The 24,715-nt window shown below is 39.2% G+C and overlaps 1 protein-coding gene and 1 pseudogene across 1 annotated transcript in view; both read left to right on the top strand.

The window, feature by feature from the left end:
• LOC117502777 (mitogen-activated protein kinase-binding protein 1-like) overlaps positions 1–20,346 on the top strand; it is a 29,827-nt gene extending 9,481 nt beyond the window's left edge. Inside the window, 26 exon segments of the mRNA XM_034161893.1 lie at positions 1,188–1,325; positions 1,417–1,599; positions 2,185–2,345; positions 2,479–2,674; positions 3,892–4,035; positions 4,134–4,321; positions 4,393–4,484; positions 4,573–4,698; positions 6,345–6,415; positions 7,731–7,852; positions 7,933–8,008; positions 8,084–8,195; positions 8,318–8,381; positions 10,362–10,396; positions 10,399–10,471; positions 10,626–10,777; positions 12,164–12,201; positions 12,347–12,609; positions 14,327–14,451; positions 16,982–17,152; positions 17,547–17,613; positions 17,770–17,907; positions 19,189–19,358; positions 19,720–19,974; positions 19,977–20,201; positions 20,204–20,346. Of these exon segments, the coding sequence (XP_034017784.1) occupies positions 1,188–1,325; positions 1,417–1,599; positions 2,185–2,345; positions 2,479–2,674; positions 3,892–4,035; positions 4,134–4,321; positions 4,393–4,484; positions 4,573–4,698; positions 6,345–6,415; positions 7,731–7,852; positions 7,933–8,008; positions 8,084–8,195; positions 8,318–8,381; positions 10,362–10,396; positions 10,399–10,471; positions 10,626–10,777; positions 12,164–12,201; positions 12,347–12,609; positions 14,327–14,451; positions 16,982–17,152; positions 17,547–17,613; positions 17,770–17,907; positions 19,189–19,358; positions 19,720–19,974; positions 19,977–20,201; positions 20,204–20,346 (3,528 nt within the window).
• Positions 20,347–22,153: 1,807 nt separating this feature from the next.
• The window catches only part of LOC117503394, a 34,385-nt pseudogene continuing 31,823 nt past the window's right edge, over positions 22,154–24,715 (top strand).

Genomic DNA, 24,715 nt, shown 5'->3' on the forward strand with positions numbered 1-24,715 from the left:
TGTAACAGAAAATACTGCTTGTTCAAATACAGTGAACAGGAAAAGACAAAAGCCTAATGTGGGGGTAAAAAATTAAGATTTTCAATTGGTTTTTGACAACCAAACCAAGGTAAAGTTGGTAAAGTTCTCTTATTCAACTTATTAAAGTCCATCTGAAACCAGTATTAAAAGGTTTTCAGTAATTTAAACTGGTTTAAAACCATACAAATCCAGAGTATTTTCTCATGTTTGGCCCATAAAATATTTCTTGAAAAACAGCTTATTAACTTGTAGCCGCTTTCACCGGTGTGTCAAACTGTTTAAAACCACTTAAAACCAGTTTTTATAGATGTATTTAAAAAAAAAAAAAATCATCTTAATTCTTATTAAACAATTTATGTCAGATCTACATTTACAGCTACTTGGTACCAACTGAAAATAAGTATGCAGAATATTTGAGAACAGCATTTTATGTCATTTAAAGGGTTAAATTAAATCGTATTTTTAGTGTTCATTAGATAACTCAAATCAGTTTCTCAAATGTAGCTACGTTACAGTCTAAATGTTATGTATTTTTTAACTGCCATTATTATTATCAATTTTTAACTGTTTTTTTTTTTAGCTGCCATTATTATTATTGTTATTATTATTATTATTTTGTAAGATTTTCTGAGATTTTAAGTATTTCTAGTAAATGTAAACATAAATGTTAAATATAAATGTGAATATATACATATGTATGTGTGTGTTGATTGTTGATGTTAAGTAAGAATATTTTTCTGAACATTTAGCTTGAACATTATATTTATAGTTGGCCCTCTGACAGACTGGCATCTAGTTCAGGGTGTACCCCGCCTCATGCTCTATGACTGCTGGGATAGGCTCCACCCCCCACGACCCAATCTTAGATAAGCGGTTGAAAACGAGTGTGTGTGTATTACCTTTCCATTTAATATAGCTTTTTAAATTAAAAAAAATTTGACTTAACAATAATAGTAATAAAAAGCAAGCGTTTAAAAATTTGATTTTACAAACTGTGTCCATTGTTAACAAAAGATTAAAACGTGCGAACACATCCTTGGAAATGGGAATCTGATGTTTAAAATGTGACATTTTCTATGAATACCTGAGTTTAAACTGTGACAGCTTGACCAAAATATCAATTTATCAACAAACCTTTGAGCTCTAACTGTATCATCCTCTTGTAGAAAGATGTTCTTGTCGCTGCCAATAAGGTGTCCAGTAAGGTGACTGGCGTGTCTTTCTCTGAGGACAACTCCCATTTTGTCACCGTGGGTAACAGACATGTCAAGTACTGGTACCTGGATCACTGCAGGACCAACAAGGTGAATAAGATCATTAATTTTTTTTATTAACCAAGAAACATTAGCAAATAATTTTCCGTTTGAGGGCGTGAAACCTCTTTGTTGTGTTCAGGCCGATGCCGTGGTCCCTCTACTCGGCCGGTCCGGGCTGCTCGGAGAACTGAAGAATAACTTTTTCTACGATGTGGCTTGTGGGCGGGGTTCTAAATCTGACTCCACCTACTGCATTACAACTTCGGGCCTGTTGTGTGAGTTCAACAGCAAGCGGATGCTGGACAAATGGGTGGACCTGCGGGTGAGTGGCGGTTTTCTTGACTCCAGACACGCCTTGTCAAACTGATGGCAACTGACTGGATGCAGTTTTTCTGCGCTTTTGTTTAAGTGTTCAGTTGAATCAAAAAACAATCACATTTTTGAATTCAAACGTTGAGTTGAGCCCCGCGACAGACTGGCATCCTGTCCAGGGTGTACCTTGGCTCATGGCCTGTGCTTGCTGGGATAGGCTCCAGAGCGGAATTTATAACTCAGCATAATTAGTGACAAACATGGGATCACCAAGGACCAATCAGCTTTTACAAAGGGTCTTACTAAAAGTCAAAGTTTAAGTGTTAAAGTCAAATCTCTGAGCTGTGGTCCAGTGGGTTACTTTGCTGCAGGCGGTTAGTGGCGGTGGTGAATGTCCAGGAGTTTTGACACGTGTGGGCCGTGTTCCTGCCTTATGTCAGAGGATTACACAAATTAGCAGCAGGGACAAGGAACAGTATGTGTTTGGAGGTCTTCCAATAAGGACACCGTTAGGTTGTGCTGTAATCTCAAATTTTAGCATCAAATCCTCCAACGCTCTGCAGCTACAGTCGCAGCTTTTTGTCTTGCCTTGCAGACGGGCACAGCCCAGTCCCTGAGCTTGTCTGAGGACCTGATCTTCTGCGGCTGTGCTGACGGAATGGTGCGAGTCTTCAGGCCAGATGATCTGCATTTCGTCTGCACTCTCCCGCGGCCGCATTGCCTCGGCTCCGAGGTGGCTGCCGTCGCTGAGGCCAGGTGAGGTGAAGCTCAGGTGTAGCACGGCTTTGGTTTGGCACTCATCCACTGCAGGATCATATTCTTTCTATGTATAGAGCATCCTGTCTCAGATGACGCCATTTAAAATTGTGCCACTCCCAAAGTTTCCAAGATTTTTCCACCTGTTTTCCCCCAGGATGGATGCCCATTATCCAGACGCCATTGCTGTTACCTATGATCCCATCAGCCACTGGCTGAGCTGTGTGTACAGTGACCACAGTCTGTATGTGTGGGATGTGAGAGATGTCAGCAGGGTGAGGAAGGTGCACTCTGCCCTCTTCCACGCTGCTTGTGTCTGGGACCTGGAGGTGAGCAACAAACTACACGAGCTCAGATTTTACAGTCTTTGACAGCATATTGGAGCGGAACATGTATTTCAGACAGGCGTTCGATTATCCAGACCATATTTGACAAGCTGCAAATTACCAAACAGATTTAGATGAGCGTTACCTGGTTTTGTTTGAAGGGGTTGGAAGAATTGCCCTTCCATAGGCATGGCCGGGCGGCCCTCAGCTCTGCCAGCCGATGCACTTAACTCATATTCTCCAAGGTGGACTTCCAATAAAATCAAATTCACGTCAGACTCAGAACGAAGAAAAAAATATCTTTTAAAAAATATGTACTTTACTGTGCAAAAGTTTTAGGCACATTTAATACATCATAAAATTATTTTAAAAAGTATGAGGACCTGATAAATATTCATAAATAAATAAAATGCGTGATGAATTTCAACTTTGATGATAATCAATATGACGGTTGGGTTCAATTTACATGTGATTTTTCAGTGTATAAGTCACACCAGAGTAGATGTCAAAGGACCTCAAAACTATTTTAAGGACAACATGATTTAGCATATGAGTGATTGTGTTTTACTATAATTTTAATATTGCATGATCATTGGCAACTGTGTTTGTGTGGTTTTCTACTGGCCACTACACATAGAAAGAAATTATTATTATTATTATTATTATTATTAATTTAAAAATATATCTCACATATTCAGTTTTCTTGGAACTGATTTTGTGTTGATATGCTAATAACAGCCCCTCACTCGGGGGTGAAGAGGAGTAACAGGAAGACAGGGGACAGGAAGGAGAGGAAGAGTAGTAGCCAGTAAACCAGTAGCGATCAGTATTTCTGGTATTTATATTTGTATTTACATTTTGCAAATTGTTTTTACTTCTACTTTTGATACTCTGTGTGCTTCTTACTCTGTGTGCTGCTATACAATGCTGCTGGAACCTCAATTTCCCTGAGGGAGTCTTCCCAAGGGATTAATAAAGTTCTGTCTAACCTTAAAAATGCAGGGAAAAAAAGCCTTTAGATTTTTTTATTTTTTTTATTTTATGGGGGGCGGACACCCCGGTCCGTTAACCTCCCCCCCACCTTTTGCCTGAAGCTAGAGCCACCCCTGCAAAGACAGTCATTACTGATAATAGTAAGTCTAAATATATAACTTAAAAAAAACTTTTAATGTATTTAAATATTGAACCTACACCCACCATGTTCCCTTATCCATCCCCAGATGTTCCCACATGTTCCTGTAGAATTTGGTACTGATCTCGCATCAGGAATGTTCTTCTCCTGTTCAGCTGATAACACCATCAGACTGTGGCGCATGGACGAATGGACACAAACATATGTCCAGACTCCAAACGTCCTCACCTGTGTGAGTTCATCGTCAGGCATGTTGATGTTCTGTGAAATAAAAACGGTTTTGTTCGTGTGTGTGCGTGTGAGAGCTGTCTTCCCATCATTCTTCTGCAGGATTTAGTGAAGATCATCTACATAGATGGGAATTCTGCTGCTCTGGTTGATCCAGACTGTGCATCGCATGTGAATGCAGATAAATCGGGTGATGGACAGGCGGCTGAAAACAGGACGGGCATCAGAGCCATATGTGTTAGTGCCGACGGCAAACACCTGGCGTCTGGAGATCGAAACGGGATGCTGAGGTTTGAAACATCACTTCAAAAAGCATCAGTCAGGAAAATCAGGTGAATTAACCCCCTAAAATATTCAACAGAATTCACGACCTCCGCAGCATGGAGGAGATTCTGAAAGTGGAGGCCCACGATGCCGAAATCCTCTGCCTGGAGTACACGAAACCAGAAACCGGTGCGCGTGTGTGTGTTGCCATTCATGTCATTTATGGAACAGAACTCTGTGGTCAAAGTATAATAACAGTAAATGTTCTACCCATCAGGTCTGAAGCTGCTGGCCACGGCGAGCAGGGATCGTCTGATCCACATCCTGAATGCTGAGGAGGACTACAGACTGGTTCAGACACTCGATGAGCACTCTTCATCCATAACAGCTGTCCGCTTCGCTGGTGTGTAACATCTGACAATCTTTTCAAAATCCTTTAATATCATCTTCATCACACAGAAAATCTCCTTTTATAGTTTGTTTTGTTTGATAATGTTCATTTTAGAAATGTATTTTTGTATTTATGTGTTTGTGGGTCGCGCTATCCGCGAAACGTCACCATCAGTGGTTTGAAACACTGAATCTTTTTTTTTTCTGGAGCTGCTGCTTCATGCAATGTTTAAAGTGATAATAGTGAATCATTTTACAAAACAGTTGTGTAATGCTTTGGAAATGGAAAATAATTACCTGATGCAAGTTTTAAATTACATTTACAATGTTTCAGGCATTTTGAAATCATAATTGATTTATTTATTATTTTTAGCATTTCAAAACATCAAGAGTTTTGAAAGAGTTTTTTTTTTTTTTTTTTTTTCTGAATCACCTTGGTACATTTTGAAACAGCAAATCATTTTATGAAACAACTGTTTTTTATGGTTTCAGGGTTTTCCAAAGACTGACTTATTTTTTGAAGCCTTTGATTAATTTGGTGTTTTGAGCTTTTCATAAACTGAAGATATTTTTTATGAAGAAGCTATTTAATTTAGTATTCACTTGTTTTGAAACTGTCATTGACTTTCTGAAGCATTTGCTTCCGTTGGAGTTAAGGCACTGTGAAACTGACATTTTCTGAACTTGCTTCACTTAAGCATTTTGAGCATGACAAAATTTGAAACTATTTTAGTGTTTCATTTCTTCTGAAACAGTCAGTCCTTTTCTCAAACAACTGTTTTCTTTACTAACTGAGTATTTTGAAATACTGAGTCATTTTCTGAAGTTGTTTCACTGAGTGTTTTCAGCAATCCAAAACATTGAATAATTTAATAAAGGAACAGTGTAATTCAGTCTTTCGGTTGTTTTGAAACATTCATTTTCTGAAGCAACTGTTTCATTTAATGAAACATTTACAAAAAGTGAATCATCTCAAATTATTTCCTTTAGCGTTTTTTGGGGGTGTGTGTATGTCATTTTAAAACATTTAATAATTTATTAAAGAAACTTTAATTTAGTGTTTCAATTGTTTTGAAACTATTTTCTGAAACAACTGTTTCATTTAGTGTTTTGAAAGTTGAATCATTAAATGAAACAATTGTTATATACAGTTGCAAGCATTTGCATATTGTGGCATTTAATTCACTTAATGTTTTAAGCATTTCAGAACTGTCATATTTGAAAAAGTTTCATTTATCGTATCTACCCATCAAAACATGTTAAATACTATTTGTTCGTTTTGAGTTTTTAAGCCCGAGACTCGTCTTTTTTTTAAGCAACTGACCATTTCAAAGCCATGAATACTTTTGGCACAAATAGTCCATTTGATTCAAACTATCTAAAGGTCTGTTCATGTTTGGGATATTTTAGGAGGGGGAGAAACCAGAAACCCACCATCTAACTACACCTTTGATAATCATACACATGCAGTCGGGTGGAACTTCAGATTATTGTTTCACATTTTCTCTTGCATCATTTATGCTGGATGTTTTTTTTTTCTGATTGCTGAATTCTTAGTGTGCATGATTGTAAATTTTGCTGAGGGCAAATTATGTTGCCAGACTGCTGAATGGTAGCAGGATTCTATTATGGTGTACTTTTTTTTTCTTTGTTCTTCAGCCAATGACAACAAGGTGAAGATGATCAGCTGTGGCGCAGACAAGAGCATCTATTTCCGTACGGCGCACAGGGTAACATGCCTCTGAGCACCAATCAATCCATCACTGTCTCACCTTTTAAAAAAACAGATATTTTGCCTCAGGTCTGCTGTAAAACACCTACACACAACTAGAAGGACACTCAGTAGAGCTGATACATAAAAAGCTGGATTGTACAGTGCTAAAATTAATTTTTAAAATTTCATAAGTTCAAAGAAATGTCTTTACTTTTGGCTTATTTCTAGCGCAGCGAAAATTTATCCTAATTTTTTATGTTCTTTTTACAACCAATGACTGCTAGTTTTTGTGTAGCTGCTTTGGAGCAAAATGCTTCAAAATCATTGTGCGCCAAAATAAAAAAATTTTGAACCATGGTACCATTGTATCATGCTCCATTGTTTTCATTCCAGATTTTCTTCCAGGACACTAGAAAATTTTTTGCACAGTTGCACAAGTAAAAAAACAACAACAAAAAAAACATTATTCACATTAATGCTGCATTCAGGGTACTGCTGTAATTCGGATTGTCAAGATTTTTACAGCACGGTGAATAATGCCATATGAGCATGAAGCAAATTTTTGTTCATAATCCAATTTTTGTTTTTTGACATTTTAGTTCAATTCATCTTGATACTTAATGCATGATGCTTAGCCATTGCCGTTTGTTTATTTTATTATTATTTAGACCATTTAGTAAAAATACTTCATTCGTTTTGTGCAGTTGTTTGACTTCCAGCTTCAAAGTCCCACTGTGAAACTCTTTTCACGGCAGCATCCTTATGCTATGGCGTCGCATCCACACTCTACAAAGATCCATGTCGCATTTGTGAGAAAACAAAAAATACAGAGAAAACAAAAAATACAGACACATGACCAGTTAGAATACTGTGCCAGCCAACTACCGCGGGTGTGTGGGGATTAAAAAAAATAACTCAAACAAAATAAGATAAAAGCATTTCTAGCACTTTCCAAATTATGCAGCAGGAAATTCCAACATCCCATGAAGGCATCATCAGTCTTACAGTTTTCACCCTTTTTGTGTCAAAATTGGTGCCACTGATTTGTTCAGTTTTACTTTGCTAGATAGTTTGAATCCACAATTCATGAAAAAAACTGAAATAAACAACATGAAGTACTAAATAGTCTCTCTTAATTTTTTTAAACCAAAAATTATATACATTTTAAATCCAATACATCTTATTACACATATGAAAACGCACAATAGTTTAAAAATTAAGGAAATGATTGATGATAATGTGCCACATTTCCCAGGAGGATGTGGGTGCACAGCTGCCCCCTGGTGGTAACCTTCAGTATAAACTTTTTTTTTTTTTTTTTTTTTTTGCAGACTGACAGGGGATCACACTTCAGGCGCTCTCACCACACAGTGAGGAAGACCACTCTCTATGACATGGGCGTAGACCCCACCTGCAAGTACGCAGCTGTTGCCTGCCAGGACCGATGCATCAGGTGAGATCGGAACCTTTTGGATCCGACGTCTCTCCTCGATGTCGTCTCCTCAGCTGCATCTCTTCTTGGTTTCCCTGCAGGATTTTCAACATCACCAACGGCAAACAGAAGAAAGTGTACAAAGGATCGCTGAGCGAAGACGGCAGTCTGCTCAGGGTAACGAACGCTCACAGTCACAACGCCGTTCCCCTCCCACACCTATTAAACTTTGTAATATTTGACCCCTGATAGGTTCAGATTGATCCTTCCGGTCAGTATGTGGCCACCAGCTGCTCCAATAAGAACATCAACATCTTTGACTTCTACACGGGAGAGTGTGTCGCCACCATGTTTGGCCACTCTGGTAACACACACGTGCACATGCATTCCATATGCTGCTTCACAGAAGTAAAACACGACGTATCAAATAATTCATCATTAAGAATTAAATTCTGGCAAAAATAATGTTATTTTTTTGGTTTTCAGAGGTTGTCACTGCGATGAAATTCACCAATGACTGCAAATATTTGATTTCAGTGTCAGGTGACAGGTGAGAGAATCTTCTTCTTCAAAACTGTGACTTGTTTTATGAAGCAGTTGGTTAAGTTACTGCTTTGAGCTCCCAGAAACTGAGTTGTTTTGGTGATGTATTTGGTTTATAATTTGTTTGGTGCAGTTTACCAGCTGCGTCAAAAAATGAATCAAAACGATAAGTTAAACAATTGCTTCAGATAATGATTCACTTGCAGAATGCTTGAAACAGTAAATGAACCAGTTACTTCGAAAGCAGTTCACTTTTCTTCAATGAAACACTTCCTTTGGTGCCCAATTCAGTGTCTACAAATGGTCGAACCACTAAAGAAAGCACTTTCTTCAACAAATTAATTAATTGTTTCGAAATGCCCGAAACACTAAATGAAGCAGTTGTTTTCAGGAAGGATTTGCTGTTTCAAAATGTCGAAGAAAAACACATAGCTCAACTGCTTCAGAAACTTGAGCATTGAGAGTAAGAGCCAGGAGCGTGTCGTTCTTCACAGTACATGTGGGTGTGGCCTATGACTCAGTGGGCGTGTCTCACGCAAGTAGGAGTTTACATGTGGACTTCCGCGACATATGTCAAAGAAGTCTAGTGTGAGCTGTGTCGAGACCAGTGGTGCCACAGTTAATTTGAAAAAGTAATCCAGTTACTGATTACTCCTTGAAAAAGTAACTTAGTTACTTTACTGATTACTCAGTTGTAAAAGTAACTAACTTAGATTACTAGTTACTTTTTTAGTTACTTTTCCCAGCTGCCGACAACAACCCTCTGCCACCTCAACATGACAATACCTGTTTTGCCAAAACTCATTTTATAGTCACCCTTTCTTGACTTCAATGAAAATAAATACTTGTTTTATAAAAAGTAAAATAAAGACCTCTTTCTTGATCTCATATTTAACTCTTGACAGCACTGTAACAGTAAAATTTGCAATTTCTTACCTACATTTGTTTATAAATGTAACTATTAAATTCTAACATTTTTCTAATATTTAAATTCTCTCTAAACATTTTACTTGTTGAAATGATTATTATTATAAGTAGTATTAGTAGTTGTAGTAAAAAAAAAAAAAAAAAGGCTTCAAAACTGGACCTTTAATCTAGGGGTGTTGTGGGTGAGGGGGCACATCCTTGCCCCACACCCCCATTCCATCTGGATTCGCCCCTGCTTGGCGTTTGAGCACAAAGAATGGATAACATTTATTTATGCAGAAAACTTGACCAGATTTACAGGTAAGAAAGTTTTATTGTGTTTTCTCATCATGTGGTCCTCAGAAAGAGAGTTTAGGTGCATTTGAGTGGAAAATAGTGTCGCAGAGGATCAGCTGTTTTTAACGAGCAGATACGGAGCAGCTCAGCTCAGAGTTCTAAATAAAGGGGGGGAAAAAAGCATAAAAATGTCTGTAAAGCTCAGTGCAGGTGTGCTGGTGACACCGTGCTCTAAGAGGTGAGGACGAGTCGTAGCTGTTGCAGAAAACCGCGGATGAAAAGCTCACAGCTCGCTTAAAGTGGGCAATGCAGTCGAACCCCAACCCCCTGCCCACGGACCAAGTTTAATGCTGCTATCGACTCACAATGCAAAAATAATAGTAACGCACAGTGACTTGGAGAAGTAACTTTAATCTGATTACTGATTTGGAAAGATTAATGCGTTAGATTACTCGTTACTAAAAAAAGTGGTCAGATTAGAGTAACGCGTTACTGGCATCACTGGTCGAGACTCAGTTTTACTCCGAGCAGGAAAGCTTCTACAGTCGCAAACACAGATGTGTATAATTTGAGGATGATTAATGCGAAATCCCACCTGAATTTACCTGGAAAGACTTTTCATGCCGCATCAAGAAGCACGAATGCAGATTTTTACGTACACGTGAACAGAGCGAAAGCTTCGATTAAATGTAACAAGTGAGATGAAGAGTGTGCACAGTTTGCTGTGCCGTGAAACTGAAATGAAGCCTTAAATATTTAATGGCTGATTGCTTTTGTCTTGCAGCTGTGTCTTTGTGTGGCGTCTGGCTGCAGAACTAACATGAGCATGAGGGAGCGACTCTGCAAACTCAGACCAAACTTTAACACGCCGCCCTTCAAGATCTCCAGCCTCAGGTAAACGACGAGTGGGTCGTCTCAAGTCTTAAACAGTCCAAACTGTAGGTTTGTGTCGCTCAGTCAACTGGTCCTAGAACAGGGTTTAAAAATGTCCGCGCATCTTTATGGTTTGACTGATCTGTTTGACTTTGTGATTTCATGACACCTCCAGAAGAGAAGTCCACAATGCACCAACTCTGGGAAGTCTGTCCTCCGACAGCGACCACGAGCATGAGGACTCCGTAGAGATCGATGACCTCAATGACCTGGATGTTCGCACAGCCAGCGCTTTGACTGACAGCAGCCGAGAAGACGACGACACGGGTACGGTCTGTCTGGAATGAGAGGGATCAATTATGGGTGTCATTATCCTGAATCCTGGTTCAGACCGGTTGTTGCTGAGCATCAGCCCGGTTGACGTGTCCCTCAGTTTTTAATTTAGAATGCTGACGTAGTCCAATGAATTTTAAATAAAAATTCAGGTTGTATCCAAGAGTATATGTTAGGGGAGCCAACTGTCCACTAGCTGCTACCCTCATTGCTTTTTGGAATGCAAAATTATTTTTTCTAACACAGATGATTCATTTACGGCTTAAAGTGTATCAAACCTTTTTTTTTTTTTTTTTTTTTTTTTTAATGAAGCCATTTTTACATAGTTTAAATAACTTTGAAACAGTGAGTCGTTTTTTTGAAACTTTTCACCGACTGTTTCAAGTGTGGTAAAACTATAAATCATTTTCTGAAGCAATTGTTCCTTTGCTTTTAAAGAATTTTGAAACAGTGAGTCATTTTCTGATTTGTGGTTCAAGCATAGCAAAAATATTACAGCAATCATTCTCTGAAGCATTGGTTTTACTCAGGTTTAAACTATTTCGAAACTGTGAATCATTTTCTGAAAGTTATTTAAACTAATGCTTCATATGGGTCAAGACTATAAATCAGTTTCTGAAGCAATTGTTTTACTTGGTTTACAGTATTGTGAAGCACTGAATCATTTTCTGAAGCAGTTGTTTCACCTACTGTTTCAAGTGTGTCAAAACTATGAATGATTTTCTGAAACAATTGTTTTACTTTGTTTAAAACCATTTTGAAATAATGAATCTTTTTTAAGCAGTTGTATTTCAAGTGTATCAAAAGTGTAAATCATTTCCTAAAGCAATTGCTGTCCTTCCGTCCACAAACAGTGTGTTATTTTTGAAACATTTGTTTCACCTTGTGTTTCAAATGTGTCAAAACTATGAATGGTATGGTTTTACTTGGTTAAAGCATTTTGAAACAGTGGACCATTTATTAATGCAAGTGTTTTAGTGTTTGGAACGTTTTGAGTCACTACATCTAAAAATTTTCATTGACTGATTGAAGTGTTTCAGAACAGTGAAACTATTTCTGAAGCAATTGTTTCATTTAGTTTCTTTATTTAAGCAAACTCAAAAAGTCTCTTTCTATGTGTGGGATATTTGGGGATGGGTTAAAGCCGAAGCCCACCCACACTAGGGTTGAACCTATGTCTTTGCTTGAAATGAACAGAAGTGTTGTACTTGAGGAATATTTACCCGTCTTGATGAAATCATCTGAATCAATTGATTTGTGTTGGTGTGTTGGGCCTTTTTTTTTTTTGTTCTGAAACTAAGACTCGACAAGCATTTGTTTTTTGTTATCAGAGAACTGTTTTGTTTTTTCTTTTCGCCGTTGTGCTCGTTCACACCACAGGTGGTTCAGATGAAGGACGAGACTGGGAGCTGTCAGAGGTCGGTGCAGTATACCATGAGGATTAAGGATCTATTAATCCATCATACTTGACACATGGGTGAACCTTTGAGACTTCTGAATTCATATCGACATGCATTCAAGCCCGTCTCTTGTGTCGCTCTTTCCACTTTGTATTTTTTGCAGGGGATCACCAACCAGGTCAGCCCCGACTCCTCTAAGCGTCCTCGGAGACGCTGGTCTCATCGTATGGGCTCGCTGGAGCTGATGGTTAAATCCATGGTGGACCTGACACAACTGGAGACGTTCGCTGACAAGAAGAAACCCGACGGTGCCTCTCGTGACACAAAGCGACACAGCGCGTCCAGCCTGCAGGGTCCCGGGGTGTGGTGGGAGGAATCTGTGTCGGTCCCTGAGAAGCACGAGGACGAATCACCTCCACAGTGCAGGTAAATCACAACTCGAGTGAGCCGGATGACAAAGGAGCTTTTTGACTCGCCTTAGTCCAGTGCTGAACGTCTTTTTACACTCAACAAAAATATAAACGCAACACTTTTGGTTTTGCTCCCATTTTGTATGAGATAAACTTTTTTCCACATACACAATATCACCATTTCCCTCAAATATTGTTCACAAACCAGTCTAAATCTGTGATAGTGAGCACTTCTCCTTTGCTGAGATAATCCATCCCACCTCACAGGTGTGCCATATCAAGATGCTGATTAGACACCATGATTAGTGCACAGGTGTGCCTTAGACTGCCCACAATAAAAGGCCACTCTGAAAGGTGCAGTTTTGTTTTATTGGGGGGGGGGGATACCAGTCAGTATCTGGTGTGACCACCATTTGCCTCATGCAGTGCAACACATCTCCTTCACATAGAGTTGATCATGTTGTCAATTGTGGCCTGTGGAATGTTGGTCCACTCCTCTTCAATGGCTGTGCAAAGTTGCTGGATATTGGCAGGAACTGGTACACGCTGTCGTATACGCCGGTCCAGAGCATCCCAAACATGCTCAATGGGTGACATGTCCGGTGAGTATGCCGACCATGCAAGAACTGGGACATTTTCAGCTTCCAAGAATTGTGTACAGATCCTTGCAACATGGGGCCGTGCATTATCCTGCTGCAGCATGAGGTGATGTTCTTGGATGTATGGCACAACAATGGGCCTCAGGATCTCGTCACGGTATCTCTGTGCATTCAAAATGCCATCAATAAAATGCACCTGTGTTCTTTGTCCATAACAGACGCCTGCCCATACCATAACCCCACCGCCACCATGGCCACCTCGATCCACAACATTGACATCAGAAAACTGCTCACCCCACACGACGCCACACATGCTGTCTGCCATCTGCCCTGAGCAGTGTGAACCGGGATTCATCCGTGAAGAGAACACCTCTCCAACGTGCCAAATGCCAGCGAATGTGAGCATTTGCCCACTCAAGTCGGTTACGACGACGAACTAGAGTCAGGTCAAGACCCCGATGAGGACGACGAGCATGCAGATGAGCTTCCCTGAGACGGTTTTCTGATAGTTTGTGCAGAAATTCTTTGGTTATGCAAACCGATTGTTTCAGCAGCTGTCCGAGTGGCTGGTCTCAGACGATCTTGGAGGTGAACATGCTGGATGTGGAGGTCCTGGGCTGGTGTGGTTACACGTGGTCTGCGGTTGTGAGGCTGTTGGATTGTACTGCCAAATTCTCTGAAACACCTTTGGAGACGGCTTATGGTAGAGAAATGACATTCAATACACGAGCAACAGCTCTGGTTGACATTCCTGCTGTCAGCATGCCAATTGCACGCTCCCTCAAATCTTGCGACATCTGTGGCATTGTGCTGTGTGATAAAACTGCACCTTTCAGAGTGGCCTTTTATTGTGGGCAGTCTAAGGCACACCTGTGCACTAATCATGGTGTCTAATCAGCATCTTGATATGGCACACCTGTGAGGTGGGATGGATTATCTCAGCAAAGAAGTGCTCACTATCACAGATTTAGACTGATTTGTGAATAATATTTGAGGGAAATGGTGATATTGTGTATGTGGAAAAGGTTTTAGATCTTTGAGTTCATCTCATACAAAATGGGAGCAAAACGAAAAGCGTTGCATTTATATTTTTGTTGAGTGTATTTTTACACGTTGCGTGATTACGTAGTGAAGGAGCCGCACTGCAGAACACGTGGGCAGCGAGCCGCAGGAATCAGAGCCAGAACAGCCTGAGCCCGACAGTCCTGTTCCATGGGTGTATGACAGCAGGGAGTCCAGCCCAGACTATGTCCTGGATGGTAACCGTCTTTCTATAATGATAATAAGAGACATATTATTAGAAAAAGTGTTACATCAGTGCACAATGTTCAATCGATACGAGATCTCAGTCAGACCAGAGAGCAGATTTGGGCTCAAAATGCTCAGAGACCCCAGTTTTCTATTGATCCATAGAACGTTGAAAAAAAAAAAACTATATCATATTTGACCCCACAAACTCACCTCTGTCTCTTAGGCTTTAAAAACTCAGGGACCCCAAGTTTCTATATGATACAATGGAAGTTTTTCTCAATCCAATGTAATCAGCCCTTTGCCCTATCTCAGTAAATGATGAAGCTACGGAGCATATTTTGGGCTTTAAATATTCAGGGACCCCGAGATTCTGTTTGATCCAAGGGATCTTTTTCTCCCCTGAAAATCATTAATAACACCAGCTTTGACTATATTAACACACCCCCCTCTATCTTTGTAACTGCTGAGGCTACAGAGCATATGTTGTGCTTCAAATACTCTGGGACCCCAAGTTTCTATTTTCAACCGATGGAACAATTTTTTCTGAAAAATCACAAAAATAACTGTTTTGAATGTTGATCCAATCAAATCACTCCTTGCTTGATCTCAATAATGGCTACAGTTACTGATCGTATTTTGTGCTTCACATACTCTGGGACCCCAAGTTTCTATTTCAACCAGTGGAACAATTTTTTTCTGAAAAATCACCAAAATACCTGTTTTGACTGTTGACCCATTCAAATCGCTCCTTGCTCAATCTCAATAATGGTTGAAGCTACCTATCATATTTTATGCTTCACATATTCTGGGACCCCAAGTTTTTATTTCAACTGATGGAACTTTGTTTTCTGAAAAATCACAAAAATACAATGTTTTGAATGTTGACCCCAATCAAACCCCTGCTTGCTTGATCTCAATAATGGCTGAAGCTATCAAGCATATTTTGTGCTTCACATATTTTAGGACCCCAAGTTTCTATTTCAACCGATGGAACAATTTATTTTTTTTTCCTGAAAAATTGCGAACATACCTGTTTTGAATGTTGACCCAAATCAAATCAGTCCTTGCTTGATGTCAGTAATGGCTGAAGCTACTAAGCATATTTTGTGCTTCATATACTCTGGGACCCCAAGTTTCTATTTCAACCAATGGAACAATTTTTTTCTGGAAAATCACAAAAATACAATGTTTTGAATGTTGACCCAATCAAACCATTGCTTGCTTGATCTCAATAATGGCTGAAGCTACCAAGCATATTTTGTGCTTCACATATTCTAGGACCCCAAGTTTCTATTTCAACCGATGGAGCAATTTTTTTTTTTCCTGAAAAATTGCGAACATACCTGTCTTGAATGTTGACCCAATCAAATCAGTCCTTGCTTGATGTCAATAATGGCTGAATCTACCAAGCATATTTTGTGCTTCACATATTCTGGGACCCCAAGTTTCTATTTCAACCGGTGGAACAATTTTTTTTTTTCCTGAAAAATCACCAAAACACCTGTTTTGACTGTTGACCCAATCAAATCACTCCTTGCTCAATCTCAATAATGGCTGAAGTTAGCAAGCATATTTTTGTGCTTCACATATTCTGGGACCCCAAGTTTTTATTTCAACTGATGGAACAATTTTTTTTTTTTTTTGAAAAATCAGGAAAATACCTGTGTCCTTGCTTGATCTCAATAATGGCTGAAGTTACTGAGTGTATTTTGTGCTTCACATACTCTGGGACCCCACGTTTCTATTTCAACCGGTGGAACAGTTTTTTTCTGAAAAATCACCAAAATACCTGTTTTGACTGTTGACCCAATCAAATCACTCCTTGCTCAATTTTTTTTTTTTACTGAAAAATCATGAAAATACATGTTTTAAATGTTGACCCAATCAAATCACTCCTTGCTTGATCGCAATAATGGCTGAAGCAACAATCGTATTTTGTGCTTCACGTATTCTGAGACCCCAAGCTTTTATTTCAACTGATGGAACAATTTTGTTTTGTTTTTTTTTTGTTTTTTTGAAAAATCAGGAGAATACCTGTTTTGACTGTTGACCCAATCAAATCACTCCTTGCTTGATCTCAGTAATGGCTGAAGTTACTGAGTGTATTTTGTGCTTCACATACTCTGGGACCCCAAGTTTCTATTTCAACCGGTGGAACAATTTTTTTCTGAAAAATCACCAAAATACCTGTTTTGACTGTTGACCCAATCAAATCACTCCTTGCTCAATCTCAATAATGGCTGAAGTTACCAAGCATATTTTTGTGCTTCAAATGCACAGGCACCCCAAGGTTCTATTTAATCCAAATTAAAATATTCCATTCAATGCATATGGATTTGCTGTTTTGACCTTTGGTCCTAATGAAGTTTCTATTTGTTCAAACTGGCAATTTTAGCTGAAAATGACCATAAATTCCTGTTTTCACCTTTAACTTCTCGCTATATTTCAATAACAGTTTTTCAGTATATATTGACACACTGAAATAAGCTGAAATAAACTCAGAGCGGTTTGGAAAGTTTTTCTCATTCGATTCTGCAGATGTCGGGTCGCCGAGCCATGGCAGCTCTGACGGGGAACGCGAGAACAAGGGAGACACAGACGTGACGGATATGGACGAGGCCCTGAGGATGGTGACTGAAACGGCTGACCACCATCGCGAGGATTTCCTCAAAGTGAACTTCGAGACGCTGGCAGACAGTTGCAGCACAGGTAGGACGGAGCAATTGGACACATCAACGGTCAGAAATCAAGCCTTTCACAGAACAGGTTGAGAAAGTATGACTAATCTGGAATGGAAACCAAATACTGTATTTGGGGTTGGCTTGTAATAGACGACAGGACACAACCAATGCGGGTTTAGGGAGTTTGATTCTCTATCCCCAAAATGCTGAAAAAAATAGTCGTCTGACTTTCCTTAGTCCAGATAGTTATGGATCTAAATGCAAATCGACTATTTTTTCTGCATTATCTACACTCGTGAGAGTCCTCCTGAAGGTACCTTCTCCTGACCTTAGAGAAACACAGTATCGATTTTCTTATTGTTGTTTCCCTCCTGCCACCTTTCTCCATTCATCTCCCGGTCTGTCTTGGTGTTCACGCACAGGTGAGCAGAGCCAACTCCCGAGGCTCAGTATGTCTTCACGGTTCCTGGCCAGAGGACATAATAACAGGTACTGGATACCGCTTTGGAGCAGCGTTGACTCGGAGATGCAATTATAAACTCACATTGTGCATGGAGCTCTGGTCATCCATCTGTGCACGTCACTGATGCAGCCAAACTGCCGTCTTGAGCTCGTGTTAACTCTGCTTTGGTGGACAATTTGCAGGGCGATGCCTCTTTTTGCAAAGGTACATGGAAATGTGCAAGGCAGCCATTCTGCTCAGCCTTTGATGGAAGATGTAGAGGGCAGTCGAACTGAAAGCAAGAAGACGGCTTTATCTTCTGGCAGGACCCACCGCCCAAAGTAAGAACAACACCCAGAGATAGGAATCAGGGTGTTGATTTAGTTATTCATATTTTCTTATTGATTTATTTACCCAACTTGGATGAAATGTATCATAAATGGCAAACAAAAAAACCCCAAACTCATTTTCTTTGCATAAGTAAAATGATTGTAAAAACATCTCATGAATACCAGTTGGACTCCAAGGACCTTGACCTTCACCTTTGTGATCGGTCTGTGGCTGGCCTTGCCAGGGCATTTCTGGAACCCACCCATATGTATGCCACATTTGGTCCAAATCAGGTTGAAAAACCAGATTCTTTAATGTTGATCTGTTTTGCAACTGCAAAACGGACTATGCTCGAAGACTGGAACTGAAGACCCAATACCCTCCTCCCGTCCCCAACCAACTGATGCTGTCCTCGACGTCTGCGTGGACTTAATAATTCTCAAAAATGTGATGTTCCTCTCTGTATTCTTAAAATGTTTTTATTAGTATGACCTAAGCAGTGGGTCACCCCTTTGAGTCTGGTCTGCTTGAGGTTTCTTCCTCAAAATTATCAGAGGGAGTTTTTCCTTATCACTGTCGCCTGTGTGCTTGCTCTAGGGTTTCGTAAAGTTAGACCTTACTTGTGTGAAGCACCTTGAAGCAGCTTTGTTGTGATTTGGTGCTATATAAATGAAATAAGTTGTTGAGCTTTGCCAAAATATATTCTTTAAGAACAACTTTTGGGTCAACCTGTGTTGACATACCAAGTTTGGTAGAGATAAAGCAAAAAGACAAAGACAGTAAAATGACTCAGCCAACAACCAGACAGGCAGATATGGCCTTGGTTCCCCAATGATTGGACTTTGGCAAATTTGACCTGAGCAGTTCCATAACCCACCTCCACATGTGTGCAAAGTTTGGTTGACATGGGGAGTGAAGATTGGAATTTTGACCTTTCACCCAAAATTACCTTGAGCTTTCCTAAAACAAACCCTTCAAGCACAATTCTGGGGTCACTTATCGTTCACAGTATCAAGTTTGGTGGAAATCGTCCAAAGGACCCAGAAGGAGTCAGAGAACCAACACACAGACAAAGAACATCAACTGGACAAATTGGGCTTGTCTAAATTTGTGCAAGATTTAGATGCAAGAGTTTATTTTTGACGTTAGCATGCTAATGATTGACAAAGGTAAACAAACGCACAGAGAAAATTTACGTAGTTGTCCCATTTATGTCAATAAACTCGGATGAATTTACTGCAGCGTCGAGACAAGAGCTTATTTTGACTTAAAGCTGATTTGTTGCATTGCAGCAGGACTGATGTCGACGGGGACCGTGCTGCTTCATGCAGAGCCCCGAACACCAAGAAGACTCCACAGACCCGCCTGTGGAGGATATCGAACCCGCCGCCAACGTCACCGTCGCTGTTTGACAGAGCGACTTTGCAGAAATCTCACTCGGCCCAAAACCTGGCTTCAGACTGTACGTATCAGCAACATTTCACCCAATTCTGACAGCACATCTGTTTTTATTTCTGTTATTATCCCCTCAGATGCAATTAAGCTGCCATAAGTTACATTTCTATATAAATTATGTTTTTCCCACCTTTAACGGAAGCCTCAAAGTTTATTTTCTACAAGCTGTAGTACAATTAAATATCAAAATGTATTGAAATGTAATATAAATCCCATTTTTCATTTTTAATAGCATCGTCAGTATTGGTACATTTTTCTGCTGTGGGTTTGAATATAATTTAATAATAGGGGACAGTTCCGTATTTAGTTCAACTGCATTCAATTTGTAGTTTTCTCCCTAATTTTAAAATTATTTTCCTTTTCTCCAGCTCTCTGCTCACCTCTGCCCTCTAGTGACAGAAGGGAGTTCCATCAGAGACCTCGGCAACTCTCAATCAGTCGCGACTTGTCTCGATTGTCTCCCCTCCACGTCTCGTCGCCTCCCACCGGGTCCCCACAGTCCCCTCAGTCGCCCCTGCTGTGGGAGGTTCCTACAGTAAAGCCTCAGCACTCCTACATGAGCCCCACAGCCAGTTCCACAGCCAAGAGCAGCCATTCTCCCTGTTTGGGGAAGTTGCCCCAAAAGGCACCCCGTCTTCCTCCCCTTCATTTCCCAAGCGAAGGACATCATTGGGAGAGCCGGAGGCAGAGCCTCCGGTGCTGACCTCATCACCTGTATCCACCTTCCTCTCCTCTCTCCTATCCGACGCTCTACCCAGCAGTCCCTCCCAAACCCCTCTGTGTCCCACTGCATCACCAAATCCTGGCACACATCTGACCCAGCTCGTCCCGCCGTCCCGCATCCCGCTTCCAAGCAGCCGCTCAGCCCTCGGCGCAGCCTGTGTATAGAGGTGAAGCCCGACTCCGGGTGTTCCGGAGGTTCGACGAGGGTTTTGACTCCAGGTGTAGACCCCGGTTGTGATATTGCACCAAATCAAGGAAAGAGATCAGGTTAGATAGAGAGCCCATAGATGGGTCACACACACAAATCATTCATTACACGTGTGTCACTCCCGTTTCTACCTCCAGTGCCGGGCAGACATCCGTCTCTAAACATGGGTCCATCTTTAACAAGTTCTTTCGGGTGAAGCAGAAAAGAAGCTCACTGTCTGAAAGGTAGTTGAAACATTTGACTATTTTTTTTTAAATGGAATTCCATTCTAAATTCAAATTTTTCAGATTAATGGTTCAGTTTTCCACTGTGAGCTAATAACAGCGAAAATAAGTAGCTGTTTTTTAGCCACAAACTGTAGTCTTTCATACTAAAAATTTAAATGTTCATGGAAAAAAAAACGTTTATTTGGGTTTAAAAAGAATTGTGCATTCTAATTATTTTGTTAAATATATTAAACATTTCGCTAAATATTTAAAGAAATGCTCATTGAATTTTAGCTAAATATTTAATTAAACATATTACGAAGTAGTTCAACATTTAACTATTTAGTTACATATGTTTTTTAACAATATTCAGTTAACAAAATTAAAACAAACAAAATAAGTTTACTGAAATATTTAAGTACACATTACTTAAATAGTGAACTAAACATTTAGTGTTGATCTGTTTAAATGCTTAGCAAAATATTTTGGCAATATTATTTAGCTAAATGTTGAACAAAAAAATTGAAGTAAACATTTTGTGACAACATATGAAATGTTTAGCTCAATATTTAATTAGATATTTAGATAAATGTTTAACTAAATATTTAATTTACTACCAATTTAAATGATTAGTAAAATATTTAACAATATATTAGTTCAATGGTTATTTAAAATGTAAACACATACTTAGTGAAATATCCACTGCATTGTTAGTTAAAAATTATGAACGTTTTGCTAAATGCATGCGCAAACACACACACGCACACATGACAGTAAACAATATTTTTTCTTAGATTAAAAATTTTTAGTGGAAATATTGTAGTTTCAGCCTACGTGTCACAAAAAATAAGTTACTGATTGTCTTTTTTTCTTTTATTCATGGCTTAATGTGGAATTGATCCATTAACTTGAATGTGTAGGAATTTACAAACAATACCCCAGAAATTTTGTGGAGTGATTAAATTATCAATCAGCACTATATTGCAAAGGTCATTACCAACATTAATATTTCTCAGAATCTGAATTTCACTTACTAATAACAGTAACTGATGCACATTTCTAAAATTCATTCCCAGTATCAATGAGTCAAGACAGGTGGCTGTGGCAAAAGAGTGCCCCCTGGTGGCTGAACAGTCCTACAAACAGCATATGACCCCCAGCCAGGTTTGGCTTCCTGTTCCTTGTCCTCTCCATCAGTCTGTCTCTTTGTGTCATCAACTTTTGGCTCGTCTTCTGTCTCATTTTCCGTCTGTGTGTCCTGCTGTCAGCATCGTGACTATCAATCATAGTTATTACTGACACACAACTGGCGTTGTCTGTCTCCTCGACAACATTTTTCACATTAGCAGGGGATCTGATGGTGTTCTTCAGAGGGTCTTTCAGTTTTTCTTGCTGTGTTATAGAGGTTTTTTTTTATTATTAGATAATCTTGATATACCACACAAACTGCACAGAACAAAAAGTGCAGTACCTCAGGAAAAAAAAACAAACAGTGCAGGTAAACCCAGCAGACGACTACAGCAGATTAGTGTCCACATGTCTGAGCTGTACGATCACTGACTTTGTAAGCCCTCGGTGGTTGTGATCTGTGTGATCATCACCTTCATTTGGAAGCTGCGACTCGGGACAGCGGATGGTGCACTTTTTCAGGAGATTGCAGGCAAAATGCCAGGCGATGGATTCACGATAAAAAGTCGCATCAGGAGTCTGCTAACTTCTCCGGGGGTCAAACATAAGAAGAATGGCAAAGAAAATCTGAGCAGTAAGGTATGATAGCTCATGTTTGACAGTGCACGATTTAAAAACTGCAACATGAATGCAGTAAAACCATACAGTCAGGTCCATAAGTTAAATTTTAGTATGTTTGCCTCTGGACGCCACCACAATGGAGTTTAAAATCATCATGTGCTTTTCAGGTAGACTACCCACTTTAATTCAAGCCATTCAAGGAATTACTCATTTTGCACATAATCTCTATTTCAGAAGACACAAGTATTTGGACAAACTTTAAGGATTATTAATGCAAAAATCATTTTAAGAAGTCAGGAGAGATACATGAGCAAATACAAACTCAATGTGCCTTGGACTTAAATGGTATTGGCGTGCTTTCCAGCCGAATCAGAAGCTCCCAAAGCTTTACAGTGATGCTTCACATTCACTCATCGATGTCAGGATGCTGCCATGTAAGGTGCTCACTACGCACCGGGAGCAACTAAGGCCCAGTGGTTTTCCAGCCTGATAGGGGTTTGAACTGAGGATCCTCTGATCTCAAGCCCATCGCTTGTCCACTAGAGCACTACCTCCTGAATATTTTGTATGGTAAATGTTCTGGACTTTGCAGTTCTTTTGCTGTACAAGAAATATATCAGTGAGGGAAGCCACCAAGGTAATAATCTTATATGATAGAAATGTTGCACTATAAAGGTTGTCAAATCAAAGGGATAAAAGCATACAACCTCTTCAGAGTTGCTGTTGCTGACTTGGTGGCTTCCCTCACTCACCTCCTTGCACAATCACAGTTTTTGAGAGCTGCCCACTCCAGACATTCACTATACTGTTTGTATTTCTTAATGATTGCTCCTGCTGAAGTCTAAGACACTCGTTTGATTTTGTAAATTTGTTGCTGTCCAAATACTTACGCTCTATGATGTCTTTCGGTTAATCTTGGCTACAATGTACAATTCAGACCCAGTGAAATCTAGGTACAAATCCATTTGTAAAACTTGCCAAACAACTTCAATGCTCTCAATTATTTTTGAAAGTTATAATTTTAATTTATTCATCTGACTTATTATTCTGCCTTAGAAAGTGAGTAATTTAGAGTTGTCAGTAGAGAATATGAACAATCCTTGAAATGTCAGAAGCACTTATGAGCCAAATGAAATATTTTAGCAAAAATATTGTTATGAATTAAAAATAAGAGAATTGCAACCGCTTTATCTGGATCTGCTCTGGTTTCTTTGTGCACTTCCTCTTGTCAAAGTTTTTGAAAAATCTGATTGAAGTGGTGACAAACTAGCAAATATGTGCAGGTCAAAACGTAGCTTACTTTGCAGATGTAATTATTAGAATGTCACTAGAGCTCTACATGTTTGTCATCTCCATTAATTTCTGTTTAAGTAGCTGTGATAAAGCGTGCATGTATGTGAACAAGATATCAACGCTTACACCAATTGGCAGAAGCATTAAGGACTCTGGATGATAAGTGTCTTGCTTTTGGTTATGATTGGTCAGTGACAAAGGTCAGACATCAAGGTCAAATTTGCAGCCCAGTGCTAAAAGCATACAAATGGCTGCTTTTAAGGAACCAAATATTTTATTGTGAAAGAAACTGATTGTTTCTCTACATGCCTGATACTTTCAAATGTGGGTGTGGTGTTGCCCTGCCCACTTTAGATTTACTTTTATTTATTTAACACTGAAGCCAACTAAAACTATAATGTACAGTAAAATGGAACACTAATAAATAATCATAATCAACGGTGGTTGATTCGGTTTGAATGTTTGGGGTTGACTGTTGTAAAATTGAGAATTACTGATTATAAATTGATTATTTTATGTATATGTTTTTTAAATCCATTTGAGTTTTATTATGCTTTTATCTCTGGAAGTGGATATGTTTAATTGGAAAAACATTTTGAAATGTATAATATGCACCAAAAAGTGGTTCTTAAATAAAATTATTTATTCATTTATACCAAGATAAGTCATAAAGTCATTTAGAAATTAAAAAAAACACGAATATAATCAAACAAGTGCAAGGAAGCTTAAAAATGTTAAATTACACTCTAGCATCTCCTCTTTAAACTTATTGTGACTGTGGTTGATTCGATTTGATGAATTTTTGGGGGTTGACTGTTGTAAAATTGGGAATTACTGATTTTAAGTGGATATATTATATGTATTAATGTTTTTTTTAAATCCATTGAGTTTTATTTGCTTTTATCTGGAAGTGGGTATGTTTAATTGGAAAAACATTTTGAAATGTATAATATGCACCAGAAAGTGGTTCTTAAATAAAATGTATTTATTCATTTATACCAAGATTACAGTCATAAAAGTCATTTAGAAATTAAAAAAAGCATGAATATAATCAAACAAGTGCAAGGAAGCTTAAAAATGTTAAATTACACTCTAGCATCTCCTCTTTAAACTTATTGTGACTGTGGTTGATTCGGTTTGATTGAATTTTTGGGGTTGACTTGTAAAATTAAGAATTACTGATTT

This window comes from Thalassophryne amazonica, chromosome 21 (genome assembly GCF_902500255.1).
Source record: "Thalassophryne amazonica chromosome 21, fThaAma1.1, whole genome shotgun sequence".
NCBI lineage: Eukaryota > Metazoa > Chordata > Actinopteri > Batrachoidiformes > Batrachoididae > Thalassophryne > Thalassophryne amazonica.